Consider the following 15740-nt stretch of genomic DNA (forward strand, 5'->3'; position numbering starts at 1 on the left):
GAGACAGGACCAGAAAAACTTTCCCAACTTGATGCTGTCGATAAGAAATCCACTTCAAATATAATGATATAGGTCAGTTACAAGTAAAATAATAGAAACATATATATCACGCAAACACTAATCAGATGAAAGCTGGAATGGCAATATTAATATCAGACAGAGTAGATTTCTGAGGAAAGAAAATTACTGGCGGGGCACAGTGGCTCACACCTGTAATCCCAGCACTTTGGGAGGCCAAGGCGGGCAGATCACCTGAGGTCGGGAGTTCAAGACCAGCCTGACCAACATGGAGAAAACCCATCTCTACTAAAAATACAAAAATTAGCCAGGTATGGTGGTGCATGCCTGTAATCCCAGCTACTTGGGAGGCTGAAGCAGGAGAATCACCTGAACCCGGGAGGCAGAGATTGCATTGAGTCGAGATCATGCCATTGCACTCCAGCCTGGGCAACAAGAGTAAAACTCTGTCTCAAAAAACAAAAAAAACTACTAAGGGAAAAATAGTGAACTATCTAGTGATAAAAGGATCAATTCAAGAAGACATAACAATAAAAAATGTGTATGCACCTAACAACATACCTTCAAAATACATGAAGCAAAACCTGACAGAACTGAAAGGAGAAATAGAGAAAACAATAATTATAGTTGGAGACTTTAACACTCCTCTCTCTCAGTAATCAATAGAACTAGTAGATAGAAAATCAGTAAGGATTTAAAAGAACTGAACAGCACCAGCAACCAACTATCTAATAGACATATATAGAATACTCTGTGTAACAACAGAATACCCATTCTTTTCAAGTACATATAAAGTATTCACCAAAATAGATTATATCCTGGGCCATAATATAAATCTTAACAAATGTGAAGTAATTGAAATAATACAAAGTATGCACTCTGACCAAAATGAAATTAAACTAGAAATCAATGACAGAAAGATAATAGAAAAATTTCTAAACACTTTTAAATTAAAGAACATACTTTTATGGGCCAAGGAAGAAGTCCTAAGGCCAATTAGAAAACATTTTAAATTGAATGAAAGTGAAAATACAACATACCAAAATGTTGGATGCTGCTAAATCAGTGCCTCGAGGAAAATGTATAGCATTAAAATGTTTATATTAGAAAAGAAAAAAGATCTGAAGTATCAATAACCTAAGTTCCCACCTTAGAAAACTAGAAAAAGAAGAGAAAAATAAATCCAAAGCAAACAGATAGAAAAGAACAGAAAATAATGAAACCAAAAACAAGAAAACTATGGAGAAAATAAATCCAAAGCTAGTTATTTGAAAAGATCAATAATATCAATAAACTTCTGGCAAGACTTAGAAAAAAAAAAGAAGACACAAAATACAAGTATTAAGAATGAAAGAGTGGATATCACTACAGACTCTGTAAGGATTGACAGGGTGAAAAAAAAAAGACTACTATGAAAAACTGCACATAAATTTAACAACTTAGATGAAATAGAGCAGTTATTTAAAAAATTACAAGCTACCAAAACTTATGCAAAAATGACTGCCCTGCCCCATCTCTGTTAAGGTCCTGGTTTTGTCCCTTGCTCTTCCAAACCAGCATTCCAGGGCCATGCCCCCTTAGAGAGTTATAAACCATACTGTTTTTCATTCAGTTGTTCATTCCTGTGAATCCCTTATGTGTTTGGCACTGTGAATAATGCAAAGGTGAATACAACTTTTTATTTTTATTTTTATGTTTTTATTTTAAGAGACAGGGTCTTTATTGCCCAGGCTGGAGTACAGTGGCATGATCATAGCTTACTGCAGCCTCGAACTCCTGGGCTCAAGCAATTCTCCCACCTCAGCCTCCAGAGTAGCTAGGACTACAGGCATATGCCACCACACCTGGCTAAATATTTTGTTTTTTTTTATAGAGACAGGGTCTTGCTGTGTTGCCAGGCTGGTTTTGAACTTTGGGCCTCAAGCAATTCTCCTACAATGGCTTCCCAAAGCACTGGGGTTCTAGACATGAGCAACCATTCCTGGCCATAGACTGAGTCCTTAATATCTGAGAATTTATGAGGGAAGAGGGAAAAAGACAGCATGGCAAATTAAACCTCCTAATATCCCTTGTAGTAAAAAAGCTTACACAGAGCCAACTAGGTTCATTCTGCTCACACCGGTTTTATTTTTAAGAAACATATGACATTCCTTCTCATATCTTTACACAGTTCCAGATGTAGATGTATACACACACACACACACACACACACACGCACGCGCGCACACACATACTCTGTTATAATGTTTAGTTAGAGGGGTCAGCCCTTGTAGAAGTGTACAGAGAATATTCAGTCATCCACCATGTATTTATTGATTTCCAACTCCTAGGCCTGTACTGGGCCCTCTTCAGAGGGGAAGAGTTCACAGATTAGCAGGTGACATATGCATGAAATAAATACCACACAGAATGGGGGTATAATGATGGAATTAGTAAATTTGCTATGGGGGCCACTAACGTTTTTCGGGGTAGAGGAGAGAACTCAGGAAGTCTTTAAAGAAGAAAAGAGGCCGGGCGCGGTGGCTCACGCTTGTAATCCCAGCACTTTGGGAGGCCGAGGCGGGCGGATCACGAGGTCAGGAGATCGAGACCATGATGAAACCCCGTCTCTACTAAAAATACAAAAAAAAATTAGCCGGGCGAGATGGCGGGCGCCTGTAGTCCCAGCTACTCGGAGAGGCTGAGGCAGGAGAATGGCGTGAACCCAGGAGGCGGAGCTTGCAGTGAGCCGAGATTGCGCCACTGCACTCCAGCCTGGGCGACAGAGCGAGACCCCGTCTCAAAAAAAAAAAAAAAGAAGAAAAGAAACTTGAGTGAGGTCTTCCAGGATGAGAAGGAGTCCTTCAGGTGGGCAAGGACTAGGTGAGAATGTCTGGTACAGAAAAAAGTACATAAAGGAGTTACAAAATAGCACAGTTGTCAGCACAGTTAAGTTAGTGTTGGGCAGAGGGACCCAAGAGATGAACCTGGAGAAACAGATCTGGGACTCTTGCTGAGGGACGGGCCTCACTGATCACACAAGGGTTGATTTCCTTATATATTTTCATTTTTAATTGTATTTTTGTTAACTATATGTCACATGCACAAGGTATAAAATTCAAAAAGTACAAAAGATATATAGAGAATATTAAGTCTCCCCACTTCCCTATCCCCACTGCTCAGGTCCTCTTCCTGAAGGCAGTTGCCAAAGCAGGTTCTTTGGGCATCCTCCCAGAGCTATTTTCTTTACATTTGAAAATATGTGTGTGTGTGTCTGCGTATTTTCCACACAAAGGTTGCATATTATACTTTCTATCCTTTACCTTGCTTTTTTATTTGGATATTTGTTTTATTTATTTGGAATATGGATATACCATAATTCATTGAATCAGTCCTGTATTGTTGGAATTTAGGTGATTTCTAGTCTATTGCAATTTAAACAATGCTGCAGTATATATCCTTGTATATAAGTCCATCTGCACATGAAAGTATACCTGTACAATAAATTCCTAGGAATGGAATTTTTGGGTTAAAGAGTATAAGTATTTTTAGTTTTAATAGATAATGCCAAATTGCCGTCTGTAGAGGCTGTGCAATTCCTGTAACCCTGGCCAAGAGAGTACAGCAGTCCCCCTTATCCACAGAAGATACTTTCCCAGATCCCCAGCGGATGCCTGACACTGCAGATAATACCAAACCCTATATATATTGTGTTTTGTCCTATACATACACACCTATTATGAAGTTTAATTTATAAATTAGGCACCGTAAGAGATTAACAACAATAATCATAAAATAGAACAACTATAGTAATATGCCGGTATCACTACTCTTGTGCTTTGGGGCCATTTATTAAGTAAAATAATGGTTACTTGCACGCAAGCCCTGAGATACCAGGACAGTTGATCTGGTAACCAAGACAGCTACTTAATGGGTAACGGGCAGCCTAGTGTATACCTTGTGGCCATGCTGCACGAAGGGCTGTTTCACATCCCAGGTGGGGAGGCATGAGATTTTATCATGCTGCTCAGAACAGTGCAAAGTTTACAATTTGTTTTTTCTTTTCACTTTGGTTAATCTTTAAAACTCTCCCATGGCAACCATCATGGATTACTATGTCATATAACACCTATGTCTTATCTCTCCCCAGGAAAACATACCACCATCGAGTGTCATGGCATCCTAGAGAGAATTTCCATCTTTGGTCACAGCGTTAAGAGCTCTTGGTTTTGCAGCCTCTTTGAAATGACCTATAAAATTTATCAATTGTTTATTTCTGGAATTTTTCATTTAATATTTTGAGACCAAGATTGGCCACAGTTAACTGAAACCACGGAAAGCAAAACCATGAATAAGAAGGGGCTACTGTGTGATTAAACTTTTTGCTCTTTGAAGCTAGGGCTTTTAGGCTTTATCCTGTCAGTGATGATAAGCCATTGAAAGGTTTTTTAAGAGGGGAGTTTTACAGTCAGGTTTGTGTTTTGGAAAGGTTATTTGGGCTGCAGTGAGGAAAAGAGTTTAGCAGAGGCAAAGACTAGAGTCATGGATACCAATTAGGAGGCTTTACAGTATAGTCCAGGCAAGACAGAATTGTTGGCAGCTCCGATTAGGCAGTTGGCAGTGGAGATGAAGGAAATGGATATTGAGATAATGAAGAAGTAGTTTCAATAGAACTGAGGGATTGATCTGGCTGAGAGTGCGTTAGGAGTGAGGGTAGCTTTAATCAAGAAGTTCTATTTCCATGAGTCTTGTGAACAGCAACAGGTTTGTATGCACAGTCTGCACCTTCTTTGTGGATTTATAGATCTTATGTCTTTATTAACATTTTCTAATCCTAGAATATCAAAAGATAAAAAAGAGGCTCTAATATATTACTAATTGCTGTTTCTTGGCACCAAGGCAGTTTTGTCTGTTAATATCCGGTTGTCAGAGAAGTTGGAAGAGCATTTTTATTAAGATTCTTCAGTCAGGCCGGGTGCAGTGACGCATGCCTATAATTCCAGCACTTTTGGAGGCCGAGGTGGGTAGATCATTTGAGGCCAGGAGTTCAAGACCAGCCTGGCCAACATAGTGAAACCCCATCTCTACTAAAAAATACAAAAATTAGCTGGGCATGGTGGCATACGCCTGTAATCCCAGCTACTCGGGAGGCTAAGGCAGGAGAATCGCTTGAACCTGAGAGGTAGAGGTTCCAGTCAGCCAAGATCATGCCAGTGCACTCCAGCCTGGGTGACAGAGCAAGACTCCCTCTCAAAAGAAAAAAAAAAAAGATTCTTCAGTCAGCCTGTAGTCCCAGTTATTTGGGAGGCTGAGGTGGGAGGATCACTTGAGACCAATAGGTTGAGGCTACGATCCTGCCTATGAATAGCCACTGCATGCCAGTCTGGGCAAGATGGCAAGAACCGGTCCCCCCCAAAAAAAAAATCCTTCAGTCAGACTTATTCCTGATATTCGCCAAACTCTAATGTTTCCTACATCCATACCATTCATTCAAAATTCTGAATTTAGGCTGGGTGCAGTAGCTCACACCTATAATCCTAGCACTTTCGGAGGCTGAGGTGGGAGCATTGCTTGAGGCCAGGAGTTTGAGACTACCCTGGCCAACATGGCAAGACCTTATCTCCAATTTTAAAATATAAAATAAATTTAAAAATTTAAAATTTAAAAAACAGAAAATTCCTAATTTAGAAAAGTAACTTTAAATTCTACACTTAATTTACATATATTTTAATTATGCATATTTAGAAGTCTTTCATTTTGTGATCTTATTCCTTTGATTTTGTGTGTGGTTCTGATATTTAAAAATATTTATGTTATAATTTCAGTTTTATATAATACCATTAATTATTTCATCTGTTCACTCAGTTTCTACTAATTTTTAATGATGAAAAATGATACAGTGTTTTCACTTCTTCTCTGCATTTTCTTCATTCATCTTCTTTTTTTTGAGCCAGAGTTTCACTCTTGTTGCCCAAGCTGGAGTCCAATGGCACGATCTTGGCTCACTGCAACCTCCGCCTCCCGGGTTCAAGCGATTCTCTTGCCTCAGCCTCAGAGTAGCTAAGATTACAGATGCGCACCACCACGCCTGGCTAATTTTTTGTATTTTTAGTAGAAACGGGGTGGTCTCAAACTCCTGACCTCAGATGATCTGCCTGCCTCAGCCTCCCAAAGTGCTGAGATTACAGGTTTGAGCCACTGTGCCTGGCCTTCATTCATTTTCTGTCTCATATTGGCCTAAAGTTTGATTTCTAAGTGATTATCTTTATTTAGGTAAATATCCTCTATTTCTGTTGCTTGGTTTTTCAGCTTTGAGTAATGTCTTTGGTGCCTGGCTCTTACAGGTGACACAGTCAAGGAAGTTACTTCACTTGGTATTTTCTTCCCCTTTCCACTTCCGTGCTGGCTGTGTTGTTTCTGTATCGTCAGGGCATAGAACATTGACATTCTAATTTGCCATTCTAAACCCCACTTGATTTTAGTCTTGGTTCTACAGTTATATGTTAATATGCATTAGTATATATGTTAATATAACTGAAATATGTTCAGGGCTTACCATCAGCTCTTTTGCTGTTATTTTCTCAATCATCTTTTGGTTGACTACGTTTGTTCCCTGGTGATTTCCTCAAGCGGGGCTTGTGGGAACAATATTCCTTTAGTCTTTGTAGGCTAAAACACAATGTTCTGGGCTTAGCAATTTTCCGGAGGTTTCTTCAGGAGTGTAGCTGCCAGCGTTTTCTGAAATCTGCCTCCTCCATTCCATCTCCTCTCCTTGTCTGCTCTGCTCATCTGCCGTGTCTTCAGCCAGTTTCCACCCAGGCCTCCATGACCCTGCAGCTCTTGTTGCACGTGGACTTAGGGGTTTATAACCTCGGGGTGACCTTTGTCTACAGTAGCCGTGATTTTTCCGGCGTCTTGAGACCTGCTGAACAGCTCCACTCCCCGCCCGCTGAGCTGTGGCCCTGTTTATTTCCCTGTATCACTTTGCTCCTCCTCAGCTTCCCAGAGTCTGCATCTGTTGGCTTTTGGCAGCTGTTATCCTTTTGTTTGTTTTTTGAGACCGTAGGTTTTATTTGCCTCCAGTTTCACTAACAAAGGAGTTTGCTTTGTTTATTTTATGTTTACTTTGTTGGTTTCGATGACTTCTTGGAGGAAAAAAGGCAAATTACTGTTGTACGCCACCATGTGTGACAGGAAGTCCTTTAAAAGTAGGTGGCGTTATGGTATAACAACAAAGAGCATGGGATTTGGAGCGAGATACACGCGGCTGCGAATGTGAACTCTGCCACTTACTGACTACCTGACGGTGGACAGATCACGTGCCTTCTTGTCATTGTTATCTCTAGAATGGGGCCGACTCTCCTAAGTATTCATACTGTATGTGGAGTAAGTGGGGTAATATCATATACAGGGGCCTAGCATAGTGCTTTGCAAATAGATGTTCAAAAGGGTAACATTATAATGGTTCATTAATTTCCTGGCATAGATGCCATTCAGAATTACTTTAATCCTCTCTGCTTGGATGACATCCATTATTATCACTCACTCAATGTTACTGGTGGATGCTGTCATTGAGGCCATTATTGGGACACCCTTTGGCACTCTCTCACTTCACCCATAATTCTATTCAAGGCAATTAGTGCCACAGGAGAAGGACTGCTCTGGGAGCCCTGGGGAGAGGACAGTCTCCTTCATATGGTAGGGGTGAGGGGTGGAATAACCCATGAGCAAGGTCTTTGAGGAAAGGCAGGATTTCTTCAGGAAGAGGTGGGAAGGGCCAGAGCTGGGTCTGGGTGCTAGATATTCCCCAGTCCAGATTCTGAGATCAGAGATTAGGGTGAGTGGGCATGGATGGGGCTTTGGGTATTTGTCACATGTCTTTTCCTCCCAACTTCCAGCAGGCCTGAGAAACCAGGCGGCAAGATTCCCATCAGAGCAGTTGTGGATGAGGTCCGAGGAGACTGGGATGCCAGATTGGGAAGAGATCTGAATGTCCATGTAGTTAAATCCTTGCTTTTGTCCCTGTGTTTTCAGGTCCTGGAGTGCCAGACAACCACGGCTCCTACCAAGTCGGCCAGCAGCAGCTCTGATGTAGCCTCCATTGGTTGTAGCACCTCCGGAAGTCAAGATATCATTGAACCCATGGATATGGAAACCCAGGAGGATGGGAGAACGTCTGCTAACCAGAGAACTGGAAGCAAGAAGAATGTGCAGGCAGATGGGAAGACACAAGTGGATGGAAGGACCAGGGGAGATGGAACACAGACAGCCCAGAGGACAGGGGCAGATAGGAAGACGCAGGCAGATGCTGGGACACAAGAAAGCGAGAGGCCACAGTCAGACAGGAGTGCACAGAAGGGCATGATGACACAGGGAAGGGCAGAGACACAGCTAGAAACAACACAGGCAGGTGAGAAGATACAGGAAGACAGGAAGGCCCAGGCAGATAAGGGCACACAGGAAGACAGAAGGATGCAGGGAGAGAAGGGGATGCAGTCAGAGGGGTGCGCACCCACAGCCACGGAAGGTCAGTCAGAGCAGGAGGCGGCAACCAGCCTCGGCCCACCATCCAGAACCCCCGAACTCCCACCTACTGTGGGTCCTAGAGCTCCTCCGAATATTGAATGTTTTACACAGACCCCAGAAGGGTCTTGTTCCCCAGAAAAACCTGGTTTCCTGCCCAGATCTGAGGAGGCAGTAGTAACAGCCTCCAGGAACAATGAGCAAACTGTGCTGGGTCCCCTGTCAGGGAACCTCATGCTCCCAGCACAGCCGCCCCATGAGGGGAGTGTGGAGCAGGTGGGAGGAAAGAGATGCCAAGGGCCACAGTCGTCAGGCCCAGTCGAGGCCAAGCAGGAGGACAGCCCGTTTCAGTGTCCCAAGGAGGAGCAGCCAGGGGGAGTGCCGTGTATGGATCACGGTGGCTGTCCTCCAGCTGGCTTGAGCCAGGAGGTACCCACGATGCCTTATCTTCCTGGAACTGGGCTGACTGCTAGCCCAAAGGAGGGGTCAAGTAGCACCCCGACTTCTCAGCACGGGAGCACAGCTGCCTTCCTTCCCTCTGAGGATCAGGCCCTGATGAGTTCTGCCCCAACACTGCACCTGGGGCTGGGGACCCCCACTCAGAGTCACCCACCAGAAACCATGGCCACCAGCAGTGAGGGGGCCTGCGCCCAGGTACCAGATGTGGAGGGGCGGACCCCAGGTCCCCGGAGCTGTGACCCTGGCCTCATAGATTCCCTGAAGAACTACCTGCTTCTGCTGCTGAAGCTGTCCAGCACAGAGACAAGTGGAGCAGGGGGAGAGTCCCAGGTGGGGGCAGCCACCGGATGTCTGGTGCCCTCAGCCACTCTGACACCCACTGTGGAAGTGGCTGGGCTTAGTCCCCGGACATCAAGGCGCATCCTGGAGCGTGTGGAGAACAACCACCTGGTGCAGAGTGCACAGACCCTGCTGCTGAGCCCCTGTACCTCCCGCCGCCTCACCGGCCTCCTGGACCGCGAGGTGCAGGCTGGCCGCCAGGCCCTTGCTGCTGCCCGAGGCTCCTGGGGTTCTGGTGCCAGCTCTCTCACTGTCCCTGCCATTGTGGTAGATGAGGAGGGTCCTGGGCTGGCCTCAGAAGGAGCCAGTGAGGGTGAGGGAGAGGTTTCCCTTGAGGGGCCTGGCCTCCTGGGGGCCACTCAGGAGAGCAGCATGGGTGGTCGACTGGGGGAGGCAGGTGGGCAGGCAGCCCCTGGGCAGGGACCTTCAGCAGAGAGCATAGCCCAGGAGCCCTCTCAAGAGGAGAAGTTCCCAGGGGAGGCTCTGACAGGTCTCCCGGCAGCTACACCTGAGGAACTGGCTCTAGGGGCCCGAAGGAAGAGATTTCTCCCTAAGGTCAGAGCAGCAGGAGACGGGGAGGCAACCACATCTGAAGAAAGGGAGAGCCCCACAGTTTCCCCCCGGGGGCCCAGGAAAAGCCTGGTGCCTGGGTCCCCGGGGACTCCAGGGCGGGAGAGACGCTCCCCTACACAGGGCAGAAAAGCAAACATGCTGGAGGTGCCTCGGGCAGAGGAGGAGCTGGCGGCAGGAGACCTGGGCCCCAGCCCCAAGGCTGGCGGTCTGGACACAGAGGTGGCCCTGGATGAAGGCAAGCAGGAGGCACTGGCCAAGCCCAGGAAAGCCAAAGACCTGCTGAAAGGTGAGCAATGGGGAGGGAAGGGGATGGCTTCACAGGACAGGGCCACGGAAAGCACGCTGCTGCTGCTGCTAACAGCATCACCCCACGACAGATAGCATATCCCTCCTCGGGATTCACAAATTACCTTGGCAAAGGTACACTTCTCTCACAGCCTTTGGAATCTGAAAGGCCTAGTTCTTGTTTTGGTTCTGCCACTCCACAGAGTGGAGATAACAGTACCACCTTTGCAATGGCATGAGGCTTAAATGGGATGGAATAGATGAAGTACGTAGCACAGGGCCTGGCTTCAGTAGCGTTCTAGCTCTCCATCATCACCATTCAATCCCCCTTTACAGAGGTGTCGCATGATTACAGAGTGGTGGGGACAGGATTCAAATGCAGGCTTCTAGAGTTAGGGACCTAGAATGCAAACTGAAGTTCCTGTCTCGACTGCTGTCTGCGTCCTCAGCTGGGAGCCCCTCCCAGCCTGGGGTCAAGGTGGAGTAGGGGCTTCTTTCTAGCTGAGATGTGTGCTTTGGGGGTCACGGCAGAAGCCTGAGATATAGGCAGGAGGCATCTAGGGGCTGTGAGTGGTAGGTCTGTGTGGAGACTTGAATCCTGTTTTCTCCCAGCCTTTTCCACCAAGGACACCCTGGAAAGCAAGGATATGGCCAGAGGAGAGGTGGTGTTCCCCTCTTGACTGGGCCCTACTCTCAGCCCCACAGGTGATCCGGAAGATTCGGGTGGAGCAGTTTCCTGATGCCTCCGGTAGCCTGAAGCTCTGGTGCCAGTTTTTCAACATTCTTAGTGACTCAGTCTTGACATGGGCCAAGGATCAGCGCCCAGTGGGCGAGGTGGGCAGGAGGTAAGCCAATGACACCACTGCCACCTGACCTGGCTCCCTGATTGCAGTAATACCGTTGGGCACTGTCCTAGTGCTTTGAACCTATCGCCTCATTAATCCTCACAATAACCAGGGGAGGTCCTTTTATTCCCATAGTAGAGATGAGAAAATGAAGGCTCAGCATTCTTTAAGCCACTCGTCCAAAGCCACACAGCTAGTAAGTGTCAGGACTGCAAACCAGACCTGTAGGCTTCAGGACCAGCTCTTGGCCCTGGAATTGCGCTGCTTCCCCAAAGCTCTCAGAGCCGGGGTTCACAGCAGCCTCTGAGAGTGGGGTCCAAGGATGCTTAGGACCACAGTCTGCCCCCATGCCATGGCCCTCACGAGTAGGGTCTCCACTCTGCAGTGCAGGGGATGAGGGGCCGGCAGCCTTGGCCATCGTGCAGGCCTCCCCCGTAGACTGCGGCGTGTATCGGTGCACCATCCACAACGAGCACGGCTCGGCCTCCACCGACTTCTGCCTCAGCCCTGAGGGTGAGTGTGCCCCACAGCCCGGGGTCTCAGCCTGGCCTGGCTCCTGGTGGGTGGGCAGCAGTCATCTTTGAGAGAAGGCACTCTCTTGGCACAGCAGCCTGAAGGCACTGCTTTCTTCTTTTTCTGTATCTAGTGTTGTCAGGATTCATCGCCAGAGAAGAAGGTGAAGGTATGGTTCCCCCCTGGGGAAGGCGGGGTGGTCCTACCCCTGCCATCGGCAGGGAGGACCCTCTTTAAGGGCTTGGAATCTGGTCCCAATCCACATACTGCTCCTCTTTGCCTCTTAGTTTAGGATATGGCTTGGGGAGATGATGGAGGAGGACTGCTGTATCAGAAGATTATGGGGGAAGAAGTGACCAAGGGGGCCACTGCACAGGAGTTAGTTCACCCTTGGGCCCTTTGCCCATGTCAGAGTCTTTGATCCAGGGCAGAACTGGCCACCAGGGCATGTCTTATCCTGCCAACTCCTACCCAGGGTTTCTCACAGTGCTCTGTGGACCCTAGTGTTAGACTCACACAGGGAACCTGCTAGAAATGCAGTTTCCTGGTCCCTGCTGCACTGCAGACATCTTTAATGACCTAGGAGGGACCTAGGAACATTGCATTTTCAGCAGGCTCCCTGGTGATCATGAAATACCCTCAAAGTTTCATACGCATTTGAAGGGCTCAAATAGGGATGTGTATGTACTGCTCCTACAAGAGACAGGCTAAGGCTTGGGACTATGAAGGCAGCCAGTGACAAAAAGATGTTTGGAGCACTGTATTTGCTAAAAAATGCATTAATTCCTTCATTCACTCACTCTTTCAATCACTTATTCATCCAACTAGTGACTTTGTTTTGAGATGGAGTCTCACTCTGTCGCCCAGGCTGGGGCGTGATCTTGGCTCACTGCAACCTCCGCTCCCTGGGTTCAAGCAATTCTCGTGCCTTGGCCTCCCCAGTAGCTGGGATTACAGGCGTGCACCACCATGCCCAGCTCGTTTTTGTATTTTTAGTAGAGATGGGTTTCACCACGTTGGCAGGTCTGGTCTCGAACTCCTGACTTCAAGGGATCCACCTGCCTTGGCCTCCCAAAGTGCCAATTAGTGACTTTTGTTTAGTAATCAAATAAAATTTAATCAATATCAAATAAAACCTCAACCTCAAAACTAAGTAATAATTATTTAATATCATCAAATATCCAGTCAGATTTCCCCAACTGTCTCATATGCGTTGGTTTATTTGAATCAGGAACCACTCATTGCTTTTGGCTGATGCAGCTCCCAAGTGTCTCTTAATATTTAACAGTTCCTTCTACTTTATTTGTTTTCTTCCTTTGCCATGTGTTTGTTAAAGTCACTGGTATAGAATTTCTAACATTCTGAATTTTGTTGATTGTGTTCCCATTTAACATGCTCCCCCATGCACGTGCTTCTTCCAAATTGGTAATCAGATTTAGAGGTTTGGTCAGATTCAGGTGTGATTTTTTTTGGGGGGGGGCAAGAATAACTCACATGTGCTGTGTATACCTTTTGCATCCTATCTGGAGGCACATAATGTCAGATGGTTTCACTTTTAGTAATGTTAAGGTTGGTCATTGGGTTCATTCAGGTGCATCTGTGTGATCCATCCCCTTTTAAAGTTAAAAACAATCTGATACAAACCTTATTGTTATCTAGGGGTTTTGGCAGTCACTGATTATTGCCTAAATCTATTATTTCATTAGCAGTTGCAACACGGAGATAGTTTAATTTGATCTTTTCTTCTTCATTTCATTAGCTGATTTTTTTCTGTAAAAAAGGGTTGATTATTTGATTATCCCAATACATAAGTTCCAACAGGAAATGAAGGATAAATACTTGCTCTTTTGCCTTTAGTTACTAGAATTTAGAATAATGAGTTGGTGCCGTACCATTTTCCATAGGTGACCAGTGAGGTTTATTTTTTGAGGGAGGAGATTGGATTTTTTTTTTTTGGTTACCACTGTGAATACATGGATTTTTAACATATTTGATATGTTCAATATGTTGCAGTAATTATTTTTGTTGCCAAGAATTTTTCCTTTTTGGCCCAAGGGAGCCCCTTCAGGTTGGTCCCTGTGTCCTTCTGCCAAGTCTCTAATAGCTTTTGCTAGCTCTCTTGCTTTCTGGACTCACATGGTATTTCAGGTGCTTGCTGTACACTTTCTGCCTAGACCTGGAATCAACCATTTCTTTAGAAAGCTCTGGTTTCCCTTTAATGGGAAATTATATTTAGCGGTCACAATTTGAGCACTAGGGGTGCTCATTGCTGCTGGATTGGTCCTGCAAACTTTTTGGTTCAGTCAAACGTGCTGGTTGAAATGGAGTCATGTATTCATCTGATCAAAACAACGAATTCCAAAACAAAGTAATTCTGGTATTCTGTATTGATTGCTGTTGCCACAGAAAACCCCTGCCTTCCACAAACACATCCTGAGCACTGTGTTTGGACAGTGCTCAGGACGCATTTGTGGAAGGCAGGGGTTATGTGATGGATATTACACTGGTACCACTAGATGGCAGGGGTTGAATCAAATAGAGTTTCTGCCCCAAGGAGCTCATAGTCTGGTAGGGACTCAATGTGCCCAAAGAGCAGGCATGGATGGAAAGTGAGCCCAGCAGGTCGGCAGGGTTGGAGGCGCTTCTGGCCTTTTCCTTCCCTGCGAGCCCCACATTGGTCAGACAGGAGCTCCTGGTCTCCCACATTTCTCCTGTTCCCCTTCAGTTGGAGAAGAGATTGAGATGACCCCTATGGTGTTTGCTAAGGGTCTGGCTGACTCTGGCTGCTGGGGGGACAAGCTCTTTGGGCGACTGGTAAGCGAGGAGCTCCGAGGGGGTGGATATGGGTGTGGCCTTCGGAAGGCCTCCCAGGCCAAGGTCATCTACGGGCTGGAACCCATCTTCGAGTCGGGCCGCACGTGCATCATCAAGGTGTCCAGCCTGCTTGTGTTTGGGCCCAGCAGTGAGACTTCTCTTGTGGGCAGAAACTACGACGTCACCATCCAGGTACTATGTCCCATCTTCACACCCCATCCCTTTACTCTCTCACCCCCTCCCCTTTCCCAGCCCAGGTCCTGTTAGGATGCCCAATATCGAGGCAGAAGGCATCTCAATCTCAACCTTATGAGGCTCCTAGGAGGACCTTGTGGAAAGCCTGAGATGCAGCCCAGAATTCAGGCGCTTGGCCTCAGAGAGCTTGAGAGCTTCACAACGACTTGGGCCATAGTTTTCAAACTGTATTTGCAGCAGAAACCTTCCCCCTGCGCCGTATATAATCTCTCATGGAAGCCTTGTTTATATGTGAGATAAAAGGGGGGTGCTGTGGGTGGGGTGGGCAGTCTTCCTGGCTCTCCACAGAGTGGTCTCTGGGACACTGTCACATACCATAAGGACTCCCCAAAATCGTTCAGAAATCACTTTGAAAACCTCAGTTTGAAAAGAAGTCCAAAGCCGCTTGTTATACAAAAGAGGAAAATGAGATGCAGAGTGGGGAGCAGGGAGGAGTAAGCCCTTCCTCCCCCAGGGCTGGAACCCTCCTCTCAGTCCCCTAACAGAATAGGTGGCCCACTCACTTAGGGGTAGACAGAGGGGAGGACTGAGGAATTTCTTGGCTGACCACATTTGGTTCCCTCATCCACAGGGGTGCAAGATCCAGAACATGAGTCGGGAGTACTGCAAAATCTTCGCAGCAGAAGCCCGGGCCGCGCCTGGCTTTGGGGAGGTGCCTGAGTAAGTACCCAGCGTGGAGGACGTGCAGTGTGCAGCACTGTTGCCTTGGGCTTCTGCAAAGACAGTGATTTCACAGCCTCCTAGGGGCATCCTGGGTTATGCCCTTATGCAAATAGGCTCACAGCCCCGTGCTCAGCTCAGTGGCCTCACAAAACCTAGAAACAGAGACCTCATTTACTCTCCACTTGAGAAAAGCCTCTGCTCTGGACTTGAGTCCCGCCCACCCCGGTTCCTCATTCTTTAGCACAGATGTTGCTGGTTGCAGAGTTTGGGCACGGCAGTTTCTGGGACTCTATGAAGGTGATGGGGTGGGTTAAGCTAGGCAGACTGGTCAGGACCCTTCTGTGGTAGGCAGGCAGGGTCATTGTGGATTTTTGTAGGAGTCAGCTATAATTGACAATTGTTTGCATTTTGAGACTTGAACTCTGACCTTTGCGTAACTGGGGTCCCACTGGCAGAGAGCCACAATCTGGTTGA

General features: G+C 46.6%; 1 protein-coding gene and 1 non-coding gene across 4 annotated transcripts in view; one reads left to right on the top strand and one right to left on the bottom strand.

Annotated features, from left to right (window-relative positions):
* ALPK3 (alpha kinase 3) overlaps positions 1-15740 on the top strand; it is a 61833-nt gene that overhangs the window by 36653 nt on the left and 9440 nt on the right. For all 3 annotated transcript variants that reach the window (XM_055277340.2, XM_055277341.2, XM_055277339.2), the window contains 6 exons: positions 8032-10177; positions 10874-11021; positions 11407-11534; positions 11668-11703; positions 14260-14540; positions 15175-15263. In XM_055277340.2, coding sequence (XP_055133315.2) covers positions 8032-10177; positions 10874-11021; positions 11407-11534; positions 11668-11703; positions 14260-14540; positions 15175-15263 — 2828 coding nt within the window. The remainder of the gene's footprint in view (positions 1-8031; positions 10178-10873; positions 11022-11406; positions 11535-11667; positions 11704-14259; positions 14541-15174; positions 15264-15740) is intronic.
* LOC129483762 (small nucleolar RNA SNORA25) lies at positions 4132-4249 on the bottom strand. Its single transcript, XR_008658259.1, has one exon. It is a non-coding gene; the product is annotated as a small nucleolar RNA SNORA25 (small nucleolar RNA).

This window comes from Symphalangus syndactylus, chromosome 5 (assembly GCF_028878055.3).
Source record: "Symphalangus syndactylus isolate Jambi chromosome 5, NHGRI_mSymSyn1-v2.1_pri, whole genome shotgun sequence".
Lineage (NCBI taxonomy): Eukaryota > Metazoa > Chordata > Mammalia > Primates > Hylobatidae > Symphalangus > Symphalangus syndactylus.